Source organism: Micropterus salmoides, unplaced genomic scaffold (assembly GCF_014851395.1).
Source record: "Micropterus salmoides isolate LMB-PRFRI ecotype aquatic unplaced genomic scaffold, ASM1485139v1 Ms_hic_scaffold_23, whole genome shotgun sequence".
In the NCBI taxonomy this organism is placed as follows: Eukaryota; Metazoa; Chordata; class Actinopteri; order Centrarchiformes; family Centrarchidae; genus Micropterus; species Micropterus salmoides.
In genome coordinates, this window is record NW_024041484.1 from 13842713 (window position 1) to 13862269 (window position 19557).

General features: G+C 41.4%; 1 protein-coding gene across 1 annotated transcript; it reads left to right on the plus strand.

The window, feature by feature from the left end:
* The first annotated feature begins 15873 nt into the window (after positions 1-15873).
* LOC119918535 (ninjurin-2-like) lies at positions 15874-19395 on the plus strand. The gene is made up of 4 exons (XM_038739311.1): positions 15874-15903; positions 16025-16161; positions 16444-16523; positions 18930-19395. The coding sequence occupies exons 1-4, from the start codon at positions 15874-15876 to the stop codon at positions 19094-19096; spliced, it is 414 nt and encodes a 137-aa protein (XP_038595239.1). The 3' UTR covers positions 19097-19395.
* Positions 19396-19557: the final 162 nt, after the last annotated feature.

Below are 19557 nucleotides of genomic sequence, written 5' to 3' on the forward strand. Positions count from 1 at the left end.
TGACAGGTTAAACACCCCAAAGAAGCACAAGGAATTCCAGCTATGGCTGCCATCTTCGGCCTCACAAAGACTCTTTGATATCAGTCCATCCACTCTCCAAACATGCCTTCCCTGTAATAAAAACACTCAACAATGAGTGGTATATTTTTACAACTCCACAAATCATCCTGGAGGGAACCAATGGCTTTTTATATACCGTTGTGTTATGTTGTGCAAAAAAGCTACCAGTAGTACCGAGATCAAATAAGGCTCAAAGAGCCAACAAAAACAAAACTGATACTCAATACTTGAAAAACTATACAGAACATTTACATACATTTGGGGAAATGTGCTTCTTTGCAGAATTACCACGAGTTAGATGAGAAGATCAAAATCATCTTTGTGCGTTTAGCAGAGGGATTAGTCTAAGAAGCCAAGCTAAGACTATAACAGATTTGCAAATAATTTAGAATTTTACAAAAAAATTAAAGACATATGTTTCACTGCTAGCTTTATGTATACAACATCTATTGCATGTCTGTCCATCCTTGAGTCCCCCTGTGTCGCTCCTACTGAGGTTTCTCCCTTTTTTCATTGCTGTTAAAAAAACTTGAACAATGAAACTGTGAATTTGTGTATGTGTTTGTGAAAATTAGATCAGCTGCAGACCTGTTTGATTCCACTGTAGATCCAACAGTGTTGATGCAATTTAAAAAATGCAGGTTAGGAAAATGATCAAATTAGAGACTATACCATATGCTACAGTACAAATTCTTTCTTATGTGTAAAGTGCAGTAACCTACAGCATTACTGGACACTTTGTTGAAAGAATATTACATTTGCATGAAAAAAAGCTTCAGTACAAGGTTATACATTGAAGCTGTCATTATAATTAGACCCAAAAGAAGTCTCCTTGACACCAGTCTGACTAAGATATACATTTTTCAGATTTGAACTTGCTCTAAAGCAGTGAGGTTACTCAGGCTGGTCTTGTCATTCCTGCTTGTCAACACAGAAGTTAACAGAACATTTCTGTTTATGTGTGTGTGTATGTAATGTTGCCATGACAGCATGTAATGTGTTTAAGAACACATTGATGGTGCACACACTACTGGCATGTGATACACACCCACACCGTCCTGGCACACACACATCTGGCTTACATTTCTTCAAGGGTATTTAGCATTCCAGATCATGCTATAACACTACGCAACTTACGTCAACCTCTTATGCAACAGACTCTTCCAGCATGGCTGACATCAGAGGAGAACGAGGTGTTTATGGGCTCCTCTTCACACACACCACACACACATGCACAACTTGTGACCTGCACATGTCACCATTGTCAAAGTCTGCCTCATAATATAGACAGCTGCCTCCTAAACACAGAGTCAATATGTTAGATTAGTATTTTTTTAACATAAAACTTAAATAGATGTTTTAATCAACTAGTTAATTCCTGTTTATTACAACTTGGGTCTTATTTTCATAGTTCTTCTGACCCTCATTTTTAGTGGTTATTATAACATCAAAGACCAACAGGGCAAGAAACACAATCAGTCAGACTGACTGAAAACAAGTCAAATGTTTTGCCATATTATTAAAATTAATGTATTGGAGGTAAAATTGAGAGTGAGCACACTTGACCTTTGTTTTCTCCCCCAAATGCTGTAGGTTTGTCATTGGAGGGGGTTTGTTTAAAGCATGTTTAATTATCTGACTGCTCGTGCTTCTTGTCATGTAAGACTATTTTTTTTATGTTGTTGCATTCCCAGATCTCATCAATTTACTCAGTGATTTATAAAAAAAAAAAGGCCACTTTTTCTCAATTGCTTAAACACATTTCTTAAAATGATGCCTCTTTTTCTCGAAACTCTAAATACAAATCCACAACCCCTCACCCAATTCCCCAAACATCCTATTTTCAGGTCAAATGAAGCTCTCTACTCAAAACCATTCAATCTTGCTGAAAAAACAAACTTTGCCCTCAGACATAATACACAAGCCCTCAAAAACACACACTACAACACAGTTTTACACACTGGTGAGATAAATTCAAAACAATACTACAAAAACTGGTTGTTAGTAATGTTGCATGTGGTTCTCCCCCTCAAAAACCTTTTCACATGATGAACACAACAAAAGAAATAACAACATTTGCACACATTTTTTATTTCTTAGTGTGCTGTACAGTAGAACACACCAAACAACAAATTATTCTGCCCCAGCATCCTGTTTTTGGTCTGGGACAGCCCAGAGATTCTCGTTCTCCACCTCCTCCTCCTCCCTTCTCCTCCTCCCCCCTCCTCCACTCTACTCATGCTCCACTCCTCCTACTCCTCATCTTCCTCCTGTCACATTTCCTCCTCCAACTCCTACTGTTCCTCTTCTTTCACCTCTTACTCCTCTTCATACTGCTCTTCTTCCTCCTCCCCCTCCGGGGTGGCAGGCAACATAGCAAAAAGGCCTTATTATATCATGTATGTAAAATCTTTCAGTTGGAAGTGTGTCCCTTTGTTAGGTTTCCTTAGGATGCCCCTGCAGGGCTGGAGGAGCCAGCTGGCTGATTCACTGATATGGGAAACTCTCATGTGGTTATGGTTAGGAATGCAGAGTCAACTGATATTAGATTACTGCCACGCTTTTTCCCCTACTTCCAGATGGCAGATTGGAGTCCAAATGCAGACACACACACACGCTCACAGAAGCACACACATGCACACACGTGGTCAAATATACCAGTTACTCTGTGTCTGTATGTGTCATGTTAAATCATAGTTTTTAACTTGGTTTTCTGGTCTTGTGGGTGACATTGTGGCACTGCATGTAGGCCTGTGTGTGGGCCATGGACTGTATATAAAAGTGGACGTAATCATCGTGACGTCACCTGTTTCTTTTTTAAACCTGTCCTGCCTAGCAGCCTGGTATAGAGTATGATGAGCTGGATACCATATTGTGCCAGACAGATTTTACTTTAACAAGAGAGCATTAATATACTCCTTTGTCTGTTTTATTATTTATTTAATTATGTATTGATTTGTCACCGGGCCAGACCGGGGGGCAGACATGGGGATGGGGGGGCACAAACAGACAGCACAGAGAAAGGACAACACCTGTAAGAGAAGGGGGATGGAAGGTGGGGACAATAGGGAATAGTAGAGGGAAACACCGATTGCAGAAAGCAAAAACAGAGAAAAACTAAGGCCGCCCACGCCAGCCGACATCCCCCATGCACAGCACGCCCCCAGGCCGCCGTGCAACACCAGCCAAACCAGCAACGAGGCAAAATCAACCAGCTCAGCTGCATGCCACCACCAATCCACCCACCCGTCAAGGACCGAGAACTCCAGGCACAAGCCCAGAATAATCCGGAGCACAGCCCTGCCCCGCACCCACACTGCACATCCCGAAAACTAACTTTATACTTCAGTATCCAGAGGGGTCCAACAACTGGCCGACAGAGAAATGGGGAAGCATGCCAACGAAGCAAACCAGGGGCGCAAACTGGTCCCTCCAAGCCAGCAAGGAAATGCCTCCCCGGACTCCAATGCACAAACTAAACGCCCAGCAGCCATCCAGAGACCCTGCACAGGGAAAAAGCACATTGCATCAAGATGCATCGACAATTGCCCTACAATCCCAGCCCTTCAACCTGCGCAGCGCCCAGAGAACCCCACCCTCAGTAGCCAGGGCACCCCGCGACCCCACAAAGCGCAAAGGACCCCAGACCGCATGTCCCGGGGCAAGCTGCACCTCGCCCCGAGGAAGAACAGCAGAAAGCCGTGCCAGGAAGCTCCCTGCCGCCAGGGAGCGATAACGCGGAAGAATCCGGCAGTCCCCCAGCCCGACAGTCCCCCAGCCCAGCCAGAGGCATCCCTCCCCAGAGTGCAGGCAGAACCAGCAGCCCCCGAGCCCCATGAACCCGAGGCCAATTTCATACCCGGACGGGGGCCCAGCCCCCCCAGTCAAGCCACCAAGGAGGAGCACCAAAACCTACCCCAACAACACCGGCCATGTGCCCCAAAGACTCCAGAATGCCCCCACTGTGAGAGAGCCGGCAGGGGGAAGCAGCGGGAGCCCCACCCCTGCCGAAGTGGGCCCAGGTGACAACGGGCCCCCAGGCCCAGGGACACACCATCCGCCCAGAAATGAGCAAAAGAGTCCCCAGATCCCTAGGTCCAGAGCGGGCCCCCATGCCAGGAGAGCCATCCCCGGGGCTCAAGGGGCAGGACACGAGGCCAATGAGAATCCCCCCCACTCCTTCGACCCCTCTACCTGCCTCTGTAAATGTATTGTTTTGTGTTGGATGCATGTCATGGATTGTGAAGTGTTGTATGGTGGAGTAAAGATAAGGTGTGTGGTAACTAAGGTACAGTTAAAATTGGAGGGTAGTTGTGACACAGGCACCCCACAACTGTCAGGTAGTGGAGCCTCCCATCGTGCCCCTCCCACCCCCCACGCCCTCTGTGTCTAATGTGTAATTAAAATTGAGGGGCGGTCAGTGGGGGAGGAAGAAGGGCGAGGCCGCAATAAAGCAGCCCCACCCACCAAACGCCCTGCAGCCTGCCCGCCCCCCAGAGTCCTAAGGGTGTATGTTGTGAGACATGACCAAAGGGGGGAAGGTGAGGGAGGTCATAGGGAGGCTAGAATGGTCCTCCTCACTGGGACCAGATACCTGACTGGCCCCATCATTCAGTCCTGTCCCCCACCCCCCTAAGCAGGAGGACGCCAGGTCCCTCCAGCCCAGGGCTTATAGCAAGAGCCCCTCTAGCACCGGCAGCACCCCAGAGTCAGCGACAAACCCGCCCAGCCCCAGGACCGGTGCAGGGGGGCCCAGCCCCCCCAGCGCGCAGACCCGCCCCAGATCCAGAGGCTCCAAAACCCCGAGCCCCAGACCCCCACACACCCCCGAGGCAGCTTAGCGCAGCTGGCACATCGCACGTTCACCACCGGACAGAAACTGTACTTCTAATTTCCTTGTTTCAAATTAAACCATTTCTGTAACTGTGTTTTCTTCTTGGAAGTGTACATCCAATCCTGTGTCCGTAAATGGGTAAAAACGGGTAAAACAGTGGATTGGCCAATGCCATGTGTTTACTTTTATTTGATTGGTAGCAGAAATACAAAGCTCAACTTATTGCCTAGCAACTGCCCGTGCTTTCGTTCGGTCGCGCGCATCCACACATCCAGGATAAAACAGTGTGAGTTCAGTTGCTAGTTAGCTTTTTAAAAACTTTCTATATAGTCAGTTTTGTGAAATGGGGGGAGAGACGGATGAGGAGGATAACACAACAAAATCGGATGAACCACCAGTGTCAAAGAAAAAACGATTTACAACCTACAACTCAGACGGGGCGAAAAGAGAAAACTTTTCTGAATGAGTAAGGCCCACCCAAGGAGACCCGTTCTCTGCTACCTGTGTTTTGTGTCCTGACAAAATTTCAGTTAAATATGAAGGAAAAACAGTGCTGGAAAATCATGCAAAAACAAAGAAGCACCAGAGTTTTGCATTAAGCAAACGCAAAAATCTAGCCATTGCAATGTTTATGACAAAGAAAGGTTCACCAGAGGAAGACAGGATAGCAGTAGCGGAGCTTAGCAGTGTCTGCTCTGATGCATCAAACTCAAGGAGCGCCAAACTATATCCATACACAGTCCAATATTTCCACAAAGATGAGGGTGTTAAATATGGGCTATTGGAATTTTACGAAGACCCCCATGGAACCAGCACAGCTATCTACGAACAAACTGTGGATATTACAGAAACAAATGGCTTGTGTACCAGCCAGATCAGTGCATATGGTGCTGACAATGCATCTGTAAATTTTGGCAAGCATAATTCTATCAAAAAACTGAAAGTCCACACATCGTAAAGGGCAACTGCAAATGCCACTTGATCCACAACACCCTGAAAAACGCCAGCGCTGCAGGTTATGATGTTGAATCCATTGTCCTAAAAATCTGAGATGAGATACTGAGGCATGTTCCAACATGGTTGGTTATCTCTATTGCCTGCAATTCAACGGATCCTGGAGTGTTGGCCTGCCCTCAAGTGTTATTTTTTGTCACTGGGAAAGAAGGATTGTCCTGACATTATCTGGAAGGTTGTATGCAGAAGTGGTGCTGATGCTGCCAACAGCAATGATGAGGATGATGTGACGGTGTCTGAATGCTTCCTGTTGCTCATGCACAATGTAATGCAGGAATTTGACAGCGCAATTCAGAAGTTGGAAAATGAGAGTGCTACTCTACTGGATGTTCACGGAGTAATTAGCTGATTGCGCAGCCAACTAATCTCGCGTTGTGCAGACAGATTTTATGGTAGTAAAACAAAGCAAGCATTCCAAAAACTAAGTGCAAGAGACCAAACGGAGTATGCAACACGGGTCGACAGCTTCTTTGAAAAGACTGCTTCAATACCTGGAGGCTAAATTTGATTTTGATGATCCAGTTACAGTATGTCTAACGCTAGCTGTCTGCGACTGAGCGGTCCAATGGAATGGGATGCTCTCGAGTGACTGGTCAACAAATTAGCTTTGAGCATTGACGAAGACAAACTGTATCAGAACTACACTGTACTGAGCGATGTATTTGAAAGCATCCCAGAAAAGCTGGCACCAGACAAGAAATAGGCTTTTTTTTTTCAAGAAGGAGAAAGCAGCAACTGAATTGCTCAAAGTGGTATCATTTGTTTTTTCTGTCCCTGTCAGCAACGCCTATGTTGAGCATGTATTTAGCCACATGGAGGATGTCTGGTCAGACAAAAGGAACAGGATGTCAGTGGGGTTGGTCAAAGCCGAACTTCAAGTTAGATTAAACTTTAAATTATCATGCATTCATTGAGGGACAGTTGGGACTTCTGCAGGCAGCAAAAAGGGATGAGAAATACACATGGAAAAAGAGGTGAGAAATGTCAGTGTTAGGTTGCCCAAATTTATTTATTTGTTAAGTTAACAAAAACAAAACAAAGTTGTTTATAATCTATTATAATACATCTAATCATGTTTTAATTGCTAAAGGGAGTATAGCCTATCATTTGACAAATGATTAGATTTTATAATAGATTATAATTATACAGTTAGTATATGTTTACACAATGTTTATACAAAAGTGTATTTAATGTATGTACTTAGTGTAGAAAGGAGTCCAGAGTGAGTGTCAGGGAGTGCATCTACGTCAGGGAGAGCATCTACGTAAGGGAGTGCCACAAGAAAACAAAAACAAAAACAAAAGTGTTTTTCACAAATCAAAGGTGGCAGCCCTAGACATGACCATATTTGGACAAGACGGTGGAGTTAACGGCCGTGTGTGGCGCCAGCTAGCTAGTAATTTTAACCGGCTGATTAACCGGCTAATTTTGTCTAGCAAACAACAGTCTTAAAACTAAATGCCAACTCCTTATACCTTTAGCCTGATTGACAGGTCACCATGGTAATGTCTTGTCAATCATAGATAATCCCGCCCTGAAGCATACTCTGCTTTATGGTCTATTTTCCTCTAAATAGGACCATAATTTACTAAATGAACATCATGTTGTATTGAAAAAGACTTGAAACTAGTGATTGAGACCATAAACTCGTTAGGAAAGTGTTTACTGAGGTAATAAATCAGGTGAGTAGGGTCATTTTACCATCATTTCTAATGGAACCGGACTTCTTTTTGCAACCAGAAGATTTTCTCCCTGCTGGTCGTTCAATAGAATGCAGGTTTAAGGGACTTCCGCATTGGCGTCGCGTCTCAGACCGGAAGCTTCCCACTTGGTGTGGTCAAGTGTCCGAACACTGGGGGTGAGAGATCAAAAGTCATAGGTCACTGAGGTTGTATGGGTTGTTCATTTTCCCAGTGCTTTTTACACACACACAAACAGCGCTTTACTTTTAATAAAATAAAATAAAATGTAAAGATTTAAAGGTCATGAAGGTACACAATGTCTGTTATCTACAACACTGTAAAAGTACTTCTTAAAAGGTATTTTAAGCAAAATGTACTTAAAGTAGTAAAAGTACTCATTGTGCAGCAGAATGGCCCTTGTCAGAGTTATATTTTGTTATATCTTATATCATTGGATCATTATCACAGATGCATTATGTGTATGATGCATCTGATGTCAACTGGTCTAGGTGGACTACTTTATATATTATTGGGTAGTTTAATCTGTACCAATGTATCAAATTTCATTTAGGTATCATAAACTGATAATTTGATTTGTATGTAAAATGATAATCTGTAATGTAATAGTAACTCAGTAAAATGAACTGTACTTGAGTAAGTGCCCCAAGTTACTTTCCACACTTTCTACTACTGTTATGTATGTTTTTGCACTACTTAGCCCCTAACCGTAATGCTACATGTCTCTCAAACAGAAATGAGAACCAGAAAGAAATGTCCTCACTCTCTAGGTCTAAAACTTGAATGGGGTCTCTTACACACACACACATACACACTCACACACACACACACACACACACACACACACACACACACTAATGGATTTCTGTCTACATCCTGCCCAGCAATTACTGAGGCTTCAGTCCTGCTATATAACAGCTCGTCCTCTATAGGATAACAGGAAGATGACACTTTGGCCATCACAGAAAGACAAGATAGGACAAGAGCTCAGCAGATAAACAGATGAAAGGAAGCAGAGAGATCATGGTTTACAGAAAGGTGGTTAAAGATCATCATCACATTTTATTTGATTGTAATTCATTTTATTTATAGTATAGTTTTAATATTGATGCTGTATTGTTTTTCAATCTTTCGAAGCAGAATGCAGTAAGTGGAGTCAAGAAGCAAGTCGTGATTTATGTGATAGTAAATAGGAGAGGAAGAGGGGAAAAACAGCACTAAGGGAATGATCAAAAAGGATGAGGAGGTGTTTTAAAATGACATGTGGGTTCACTCAGATGTGCGATAAAGGACACAGCAGGGTACAGGTTTGTTAGAGAGACGCATAATAAAGTATGGGCCATATTACACACACACACACAGACACACACACTCACACACATTTTAACGCCGTTTTTTCATGCCAGCTTTGCTAAGAAACCTACTGCATGTGGGTGAAGGGGACAGAAATGGTCTGTGCATGTGTGTGGATAACAGCCTCCTCCCTATTTTCTATGTCTTTCCATCTTCAAAGTTTTCCCAATAAATGTTTTGACTCCAGCACAGTTTGTGTGTGCCTGAGTTGAGCTTTGTCCACTGTAGTAAGTATATTCACCGACATGCCCACCACCCCCACCCGTCGTCAAGCACGCACATATACAGACAAACAAGTAAGCTGGCTGGAACGCAGCATTTCACGTGCTGACCCCAGTGTCCCCCAAAACAAACACAGAAAATGTCAAAAGGTGATGTTTGGCTTGTCAATATTTGACAATAACGTGATGTTTTTAGAGTTTAATGGTTTCACAACAAGCAAATCCCCAGTATTTCCACGATGAAGGCCCCCGTGGAAACTTTTTTCACTGTTAGTTTTAAATTTTTTAATAAGTTTTCCTCTGAAGAAACACAACATTGACATATTAGGATGCTATAATGTTGATACGGTAAACTTTTTAGCAAACAGTTGCTGAGTTACACACCTAGGACACACAGAGTTACATTGGTATTCAGTTGGAAACGTGTTTCTGGCTAATATTAGCTCCCATTGTCAGCTCTGTTTTTATCTCTGCTCTCATGATGGGAAATATGAGGCTCTTTAGCTGCTAAATGCGCCACTATGACACCAGCTAGTCGCTAACTTTGTGTATTTGTTCTTTTGTGCTGGGCAGGTAGTGTTGAGTTGGTTTTCAAGCTTTTTGGCTGCCTGCTACAGCTGGAAACATGAGAGTGGTGAGACTAGACCACAGCAGTAAAGCTGTGGGCCATAAAACTAAAGCTTGCTAAAAGCATTGCTAATGCTCAAATGCATCTTAGAGTTGAGAGGAACTCTAGACTAGGGTTTATCAATAACAACGCCTTTTATATTATACCTAGTCAACTGACTCATTGTTCATGTAGAAATATTGTTATTAGTGCAGTTTTAAAGTTACAATTTTTGGTTTTGTTCAGACTGCCAGCCGAAAACATTTTTTGGCATATCCAAATTGTATCCAGATTAATTTTAGAAAGTGTGGACACAAAAAAACACATGAAATGCCATTTTTGCAAATCAGATCCATGTTCCATTTTGAGGTGGTCTGAACTGCGATTCCAATCAGATTTCAGAAAGATTAATAATGTAATTTGTCTTCTTCTTCTTCAGTCAAATTGGATTTCTGTCTTTTGCGTCACTGGCAACATGACACACAACGATGACTTCAAATGACAGAAGGGTAGAATTCATGATCTGCGCTGTCAAGTTGCGGTGCAGAACTCCAGATAAACTCAGCAGTGGAGTTCTGCACCATGACTTGAGTGTTTGGAGGCAATTGTTTGGAGGGCAAGCAGATGGATCTCCATTTCTTATGCTTCTGCGTTGAAGAAGCAGAACGCAAATACATCCATCAGCTATTAACTGTTTAAAATGGGGTTTGATATAATGAAATCGTAAGGATTATACCTTTAACAGGAGGTTTCACCTCTCCTCAGGGAGATCGACCAAGTGACCTGTGATTTGTCCTTTGAAAATCCTTTCAAATCAGACATTTATAACAAATCATGGCGCTTAGTTACTAAAATGAAAAGCTTCATGAGAAAAGTTATCTCGGGCCTGCTCCTACTTTTAGGCAAAATACGGGTCATAATTATAGTAAAAACCATTTGTCAGTAGTAACTCAGACACTGTTCTACTGCCAGTAAGCCAGCAAGAGAAAACACAACTCAACTCTTTGTTACCGCCTCTCTTCCTCCCTTCATGCTGACTCCTCTTCTTTGTGTCGCTATCTGTTTCTCTTCATTTGCTTTTCTGCTCTCTTCCTACTCCCTCAGCCTAAATGACAGTTCCATAAAAACCAAACAGAAAGATGATGCCTTCAGGCAGAGAGAGCCTTGGAAAAATACAGAAGGAAAAAAAAAATTCAAATAGGCAAGAGACGAAGAGACAGACGGACATTACAAATAAGATACTTGAACAAAACCAGAACTCCACTCCTAGTTGGGCATCCCTGCCTATTGGCTATTGTGGCAGCCAATTGGAGTCCAGGGGAGGAGCACTTCCTGTGAGGTTGTTGGGGGGGGGGCTTCCCATGTCGTCAGGTTTGTGTGTTTGTGTGTGTATGTTTATGTGCAGTTAGCAGTGTAAAAGTTAGAAGTGTATATTTTTGTGTGCACTGGTTGTGTACCTGTTCATGTGGAACAACATATTCTTGTATGTACTTCATACATGTACACAACAAGTATGTGTTTATGTGTGTACTGTAGATCTGGTGTGTCTGGGTGAGGGCATGTGTACATTTTGTGATGTGGTCCTGTGCCCTGGGCTGTGGATCAGTGAATTTCAGGAATGGGGTTTTACAAGTACTCTGGATTTCTAGGAACAGTCTGTTATATAAATACCATACATCCTCAAAAACCAAAAAAAGAGAACTTCTGTGTACAGAAGTACAGTTTACTTACTCAGCTCAAGAATATGTTGGGAGTTATGTATATTTATATATACTATTATTATTAATATTTGCTATAGTTATCCTTAGATGCAGGACATTGTTACTGTGTTTTTAGCCAAGTTAGGGGCTTGGCGCTAAGGATGGTAATATCGGTCTGTCAGTCAGTCCACCACTTAGGTCCAGACTGAAATATCTAAACAACTTTTGGGTGGATTTACATTAAACTTTGTACAGACGTTCATGCTCCTCAAAGGATGTACTCTAAAGACTTTGGTGACCACCTGATTTTTCTCTTAGAGCCACAATAAGGTTGACTTTTTTGTTTGTGTCTCAACAAGCATTAGATGGATTTACATGGAACTTTGCACAGATGTTCATGGTGTCCAGACGGCGACTCTCATATGTATGACTTTGGTCATACTCTGACTTTTCGTCTGGAGTCACAAGCATGTCAAAGTTTTCCCTTATCCAAGATGAATTGGCATCTATTTGTATACACATTCATTGCTTCCCGACCATGTAGCTTTTTGACTTGAATGACCCCTTGACTTGTCATCTAGTGCCATCATCAGATCAAAATTTCCATCAACCTCAAATGTACTTTTTGTATATAGTTTGTGTTAATTCTGGAAAGTGAAAAAAATGTTTTGATTTGTTACACAGTTTTATTGATAAATGTTTTTAAATACTGCATGATGTCTGATGTCCATTATAGAGGGTATGCGTTGATGTCACTTCCCCTTGCAGAACACACTGGACTGAGTGGCAAAGCATCTGTTACCATGGCTGCGTTTAGCAAACCGGGAGTGAAACAAGTGATTATTTGCTCAAATTAAAGGCAGTCGGACTCGACAGTGATCCTAACTGCTTACCAAAGAGCCAGTGCTCCAGCTCTTTCCCATTTTAGATGTGTTTTTTGTGTTTTAGCTATATATATATATATATATATATAACTTGTATGTGGATGTGACTGACTTGTGTGGGAACAGTATTTTTAATCGTTCAGAAATTAGTAGTAGTAGTTTTATAGACTGCTGCTAAGTGTACGGAGACCGTATAACTGGAAAATATCCAGTAAAACCAGGATATCGAGACACTAATTTGGTGTTAGCTATGTGTTTGACCCTTAAGAATGAGGATTCACCAAAAGCAACCCCCCCCCCCAAGCCTAGCTGGTTGTAATCCACAGCTTGGGGGGGGGGGGTTACCAAGGGTAATTGTGTGTAACCCCGCTGACCTCCTGCAACCACCATCTCCAGACTACTGCTGTAAAAAAGGATCTATCCCTCCACTATATGAAACAAAGGGTGAAACACTAATTTATGCACATATTATAATAAATCAAGTTAAGTGCAGATTAAGTGTGATAAAAGCACAATTGGTACATTCAGAGAGGTAATACACTAAGTGAACACACATGGCGTGTAAAACTCTATGTAGGCCATTCCAATGTTTTGATTGTGGTGTGTGTGTGTGTGTGTGTGTGTGTGTGTGTGTGTGTGTGTGTGTGTGTGTGTGTGTGTGAAGTATGTGTGTGTATTTTGGTGGGCTGCCCAAGGCTGATGTTGATAAAGTGTGACCACATGAGTCCCAAGTGGAGAAAAGATGGAAACATGCCAGTATTCTTCTCTCTCTCTCTCTCTCTCTCCCAGTTTCTCTGTATCTATATTACTTCCTCACACCCTCTCCGTCTTTCTCTCCTTTTCCTTGCCTGTTCTCTTTCACACACACTCCAAAAAACATACATAAGGTCATGGTACATGTGCTCATGGTGTTTTGACAGTCTTACAGTTCTAGGAATTGCTTCATACTTTCTTGAATATTAACTCAGTCTGGATCAAGCTGTCCTGTAACACAGACTGTATGGGGAATAAATCAATTTTGGGAAATAAATCAATTTTCGGCGCAAAAATATATCATGTGTACTAATTTGATGAGGTTCACAGCAATAGCACATGTCCACAGAAAGATCCTTAATAAGATTTAAAATTAAACCCCAGGATTAGTAAACATTTGGATAAACTGAGCGGTGCAGGTTATTTAAAAATACCCCCCAAAAAAGCATTCTTTTCGTCTTATGTAGAAGGCCAGCCTGTTTTGGTTTGGGTTTGTGGCCCTCGAAGAGTCCAAAACCCACATCTGAAAATGTCAGCATCAACATCTTGTTCCAGAAATCATGGCACAGTTATGATAAGCCATAGACCTCAAATGAACACTCAATGAAAATTATTTGTTACCAAAGTATACCTGCCAAATTGCTGTCTCCACGCAGAAGGAAGTCTGCCAGTACTCACGGGCAAGAGGGAAGTGGATGTAAATACATTGGCTGAGCTGTGCAGTAGTTTTGTGGAGCTATTGGTTATAGCCATCGGTTAGCTACAGTACATACAAGTTTGCAAGAGCAAGCATTGTAGGAGTATGAGGCAGAAACAAAGACACATGGTCTCAGCCCACTAGAACACTGAGTATCCTTGTTTGCTCACGCAACCACTGAAAACATGTTAAGTACGGAAGCCCTAAGCGGCCATCGATTCATATCTTTATTTTACTCCGTTTTCCCATGATAACGTGATAATTTTCTCGTGATCTCGAGATAACAAAACAGTAGTTTAACATAGGGGTTGGCAAGAACGTTTCTTAATGGTAATTTCAAGGGGCGATTAGGGTTACTGAATAGCTCAGTTGCTAAGGTACATGGTTCAAAGCCTTAAGATTGTGTGTTTAATCCTCATGGAAGACTAATTTAAAAAAAAAATCTTTCATGTTATTAAATATTTCATATTCCAAGTTGTTATGAAGATGACTGATTCACATGCTCACAATTAATTACGTGCTGGAGTAGACTTTTCATTTCCCCATCATTCCCAGGCAGAGGAATTCATCCGCTTCTCATTCAGGGGAATCCATTTAACTACACATTTCCTGACGGCTATTTCAGAACCTTTGAAATAGCCGTTGGTAAATGTGTGATTGGATTCCCCTGAATCTCTTGATAACAACTTTGTTGAAGACAATGATTAAAAAACACACAAAAAAAGAAAAAACAAACCTTTACAGAAAGCAAGGCTCAAACCTGAAATCCTTAGGGTGCAAGTCCTGTATTCTACCAACGGAGCTATCTGCTGGCTAAGTAAATTGGCATGAAATTATCATAAAGAAACACACCTTTCTATGCATGGTGGCTTTAAAGAGTAATGAAGGTCCACCAAAATGTTGACATACTGTACAGTACATCATGGCACAGTGTTTGTGCCTTGGCCATTACCATGTTAACATTATATCTACCAACGGTACTGGCCATGGTACCACTCATCAATTTCACAAAAACTATGCTCACATTTTTGAGTTTTGGCTGATCTGACACAAAATCCTGGTTGAGGCTATTTTGCTGTACAATATGATGCTCTTCATAATTATAGAATTCAGTAACGGCCTTTGTTTGTCTCTCTAGAAATAGTGAAGAGCATTACTCATTCACAAACAGGTTTAGGCTTCTTAAAGATCATTAATTTCATAATTTAATTAATACATTTCAAACAACCCAAACCTGTATTTGGCAATGTTTTTTATGAGACTATTTGTTTCATGTCATTTAGTTGCTCACATTATTTCCATTGTAGTGTGGAGCAACAGTGAAGGAGAACTGCACCAAGACACCAGCATGGGACTTAACACAGTACCATATAAAAAACAGAGGCAGCACACTAGAGAAGCTGCAGGGTTTAACAATTACTGTACATGTACAGTGTCAACGGTTTGTTTATTCTGGAGCAGTAAAGCACATTACAGCAGAGTGAGGTCATAACGGACAATGTGTCCCTAGAGTGGGCAGAATTGACTTTATATATGTGATGTATGTCTTCCTTAAACACATCTCTGTTTCTGTGCAATCTAAAGAACAGACAGCACTGATTCAAACTACACTGACACAGCCAGTCTGTTTGTGGACAGAACACTTTAATCTATATTGCAGTGTTATGTAATGCAACACACACACACACACACACACACACACACACACTTACTTACTTTACTCTAACATACAACACATGTACATGCATACACACAGTTGATTTCTGAAGCCTCTAATGTGCAACCAAGTGCAACTATTCACCACTCAAAAAACAATTACTCCCAACCATCGGAAAATGAGCTGCAATCAGAGCTCTCATGGTAAATGAAGCATAAGAAAAATTAAAACATTTTCCAGCTTTAAACTGCCAAAATAAAAGAAACGCTTATCTCATCCCTACACAAATACAGGAAAATGGCTCCTGAAACTGTGTGATGACAAATATAATTCCAATGTTCTATGTAGGGTCCAATTAATAAGCAATGACAACAGTTTACTTATCTTTTGATAATGAAAATCAATATCTTGTTGACCTGGACGGTGAATCTGTCATTAATACATTTTTCTGGCTCGGATTTGGTCACAAGAATTGATAAATAAAACACACACTTCATCTGATGCGTTTTTCTTGATGTCTGAAATCTGTACCTTTCTCTTTCAGGGAGGTTCAGCCTCTAATTTGAACATGAACCTGTATGCCACCAAAAAGACAGCAGCTGAGGGCATGTTGGACATCGCTCTGTTCCTGGCTAACATCACACACATGAAGACTGTAATCGAACAGGGAGCTGGATACAGGTACAGTATGTGTGAGGGAAAGACAGATCACTTTCTTTTAGTGTTTTAAATAAGAAATGTTTACACGGTTTCCAAAGTTCCACTGTCAATTCAGTTAAAACTAGTGTTTTGCCAAGGAGAAAATATAACTGAATGAACAAACATTCTGCCTATATATTCATTGAAATTATAGAAGAGTTTTATTAGGTTTCAAGGTCTTGAATTTTCAAATTTACTGTTGCTTCAAACTGTATTTTTTGATAACTACATATTGCATAATTTTTTTTTCTCTCTCCTCCTCAGGTATTACATTGCTGTCCTGACACTCATCTCCTTCTCCTTGGCCCTCCAGATAGTGGCTGGAGTCCTGATCATCATCATTGGTAAGCCAATCACATTAAAGCATTAGTCTGCTTCAAGACCACCTCCAGAAATCCATCCTCCATGTTTTTAACCAATCATATTAACATACTAATAAACTGACACATTTATTTGAACACACAGGCAGTGTAGGTTGAAGTCCACTCACTTTCTTGTCTATTTTGGCAGATAATATGTTCCGTGTTAAACGTCGAACCAAACAAATATCTTCTATAAAAAACAACTATGAATATAAAAGGATGATGAGAGCAGTTTTGCAGTTTTTGTTTTGTTGTTATTTTTGGTATTTGTGTGTGTGTGTACGTGTGTGTTTGTTGCAGCGCGGCGAGACGTCACCGAAGAGACCAACCAGAAGCGCCTGGACAGCCTGAACAACACCACAACCGTCATCATCTTCCTCATTTTCATCACCAACATCTTCATCTCCGTCTTTGGGATGGAGCGCACGGGCCTCTTTGCCAGGATGCATTTCTGAATTTCTGACGTAGGGAATTATTTTTATGCAGATGTTTTTTATTTTTTTGAGAAGCAGGGAAAGATTATGACACATTCAACATAGGGCACACGCACACATTTACATGTAGCCTACTCATTTAGCTGTCGCTTTTATCCAAAGCGGCTTACAATTGCTATATACATATATATAATATATATATATATATGTATGCAACCCCCACCCGCACATGCACACACACACACACACACACACACAGGAACACATACTCATTGTTCTACTTATAGTACTAATCACTATCACTATTACTGTACTCTGATGTCTTTATTTGATTTTATTCAGTGTGAATGGACTGGGCCAAAGGACCAACTAGTGTGTGTGTGTGTGTGGTGTGTGTGTGTGTGTGTGCTTGTGTTCAAATTGCCTGTGCATGTAATGTATGTTCTTTGTGTGTGTGTGTGTGTGTGTGTGTGTGTGTGTATACAGCTCGTCTTGAGCTAACCCTCCTACCCTCATATCGGCGGTTGTTGAACTTCCTTAACAATTTGACCACCGGCATCATCTTCCTCACCCTCATCGTCAACATCATCAAAGCCGCCTTCGGCACACAACGCAGCTGCTTCCTGCGATGGCTGCTTCAGCGTTTCATTCTATGATACACATTTGGGACATTTGCACGATATACGTACGTTCATCCACAAAAACTAACATAAAAGCGCATATTCAAAGTTGCTTTGTGTAGAATTTATGCGTCTAAATTGATAAAAACTTGCATACTTCCACACTATTCATGATACTACCACCAGATGGCGCCAAAGTAGAGATGTAATCCTACTAATCCAGCTTAATTTTTTATCCATTCTGTTGCTGAACAAAATGCAGTTTATAACTGTAGTGTGACACACCTTTACACTCATGAACATACACACATTCAGATTGGGAGTTCGCTCCAGCATTTAGCCTCAAAGCAAAATGTAGAAGGAAACTTTCAGTGTTACATCTGTGTGGTAAACATGAATATACTGCCAGCAGCCAGTTTGCTTAGCTTTGCTTTGCTTAGTTTAGCTTAGCGCAAAGACTAGCAAAAGGGGAAAGCAGAGAGCCTGACTATGCCCAAATGTAACAAAATGTGCCTACCTGCACTTCTAAAGCTCACTTTTTTAGTTACCAGCTGCTAGCTCCAACTTCATTTTTACAGTATGAGAGAGGTTATCATTCTTCTCATCTAACTCTTGGCAAAAAAGTATATATAATTTCCAAAATTGTTGAACTATTCCTTTAGGATGCTGAACATCTATTGGCTGCTGTCTGTCAGTTTCAGGAAAACTCTAGTTGTATTTAATTGAATGAAAAATATAACTGTCTCAGTAGCCAATGTAATCCTTAGGCCTACAACATTTGTTTTTCTCAGATTTAAACATTTCTTCACCTGCTCTACCTAGGAAACATAATAGCTAGAGATCAAAGCTCAGTGAGTTAAGACCCGTAAAAAGACATCAAGAAAACTGTGTTTGCCTTGATTGATCGGTGCCTCAGCCTATCACTCGCACCATTTGCTTGTCTGCCTCAGCTCCACAACATCTTCTCAAAGTGCTACTGAGCAGCTTAATCTAACAGGAGCCGCTGGGGGTTCTTCCCTCGAGGGCAGCATTAAACTGTATTTGTTGAGTGAGGGGATTACATCTTTCATGTCGAATTTATTTAATACAAATAAAACAGCAGCTGTGTTAAATGTCACATAAACTAGACAGAAGCTTGAGGGTGACTGACTGCTGTTTGTATGGGTGCGTTTCTGTATGTTTGTTTTAATGGGATCATTGTGAGTAGGCCTATGTGTACGTGTGAGTATGCATGCATCACCTGTATGTGTCGGTGTGGATGGAAGTGTTTGAAACATTTGAAATTGTGTGTTTGTGTGTCTGTCCGTGTGTGTTTGTATGCCTGTGTGTTGTAGCCCGCAGGGACCTGAACGTGGTGTCCAATCAGAAGCGACTCGACTACCTGAACAACCTTGCTACAGGCGTCATCTTCATCACCACGGTGATTAACTTCTTCGTCAGCTTCTTTGGATCCAAGAGGACTGGCTTCTTCCGCTGGCTGCTGGCTCGACTCCACTACTGACACACACAAACAAAACCCCATACGCACTGACATATCAAACACATTTACACACCGCAACATGCATGCAACTCACACACCATTTGCATCATTTCCATTTGTACACACTTGTTGATTCAAACAATTATGTATTATTCACGCTTTGAAAAGCTGTAATCCAACTAAAATATTTTCATATTAACCAACTGAATATCTGTGTAAACATGCATTCTTTTACTTGCTGCAATAATGTGGTTGTGCAAAAATTGTGCATATGTTCCATTATACGAATTTCAAACAGTTTTACACTTTACATGTGTTTCCCTGGATTTTTATAGAATTTATTTTTAATATCTTGTTTGACATAGTAAATTACATTACGGTTCAATACCAGACAAAAAAACAGGGTAATATTTAATATGTACTTTCACAAGCTGAATAAATGTAGTGATTTAACAGAAGCCTGTGCTTTGCTTATTGTGTTT

Coding starts and splice junctions, on each gene's coding strand:
- LOC119918535 (XM_038739311.1), top strand. CDS start 15,874: ATGAAAATCAATATCTTGTTGACCTGGACG. Junction 15,904..16,024: donor ATATCTTGTTGACCTGGACG/GTGAATCTGTCA, acceptor TTTCTCTTTCAG/GGAGGTTCAGCCTCTAATTT. Junction 16,524..18,929: donor AGTCCTGATCATCATCATTG/GTAAGCCAATCA, acceptor TGTGTGTTGTAG/CCCGCAGGGACCTGAACGTG.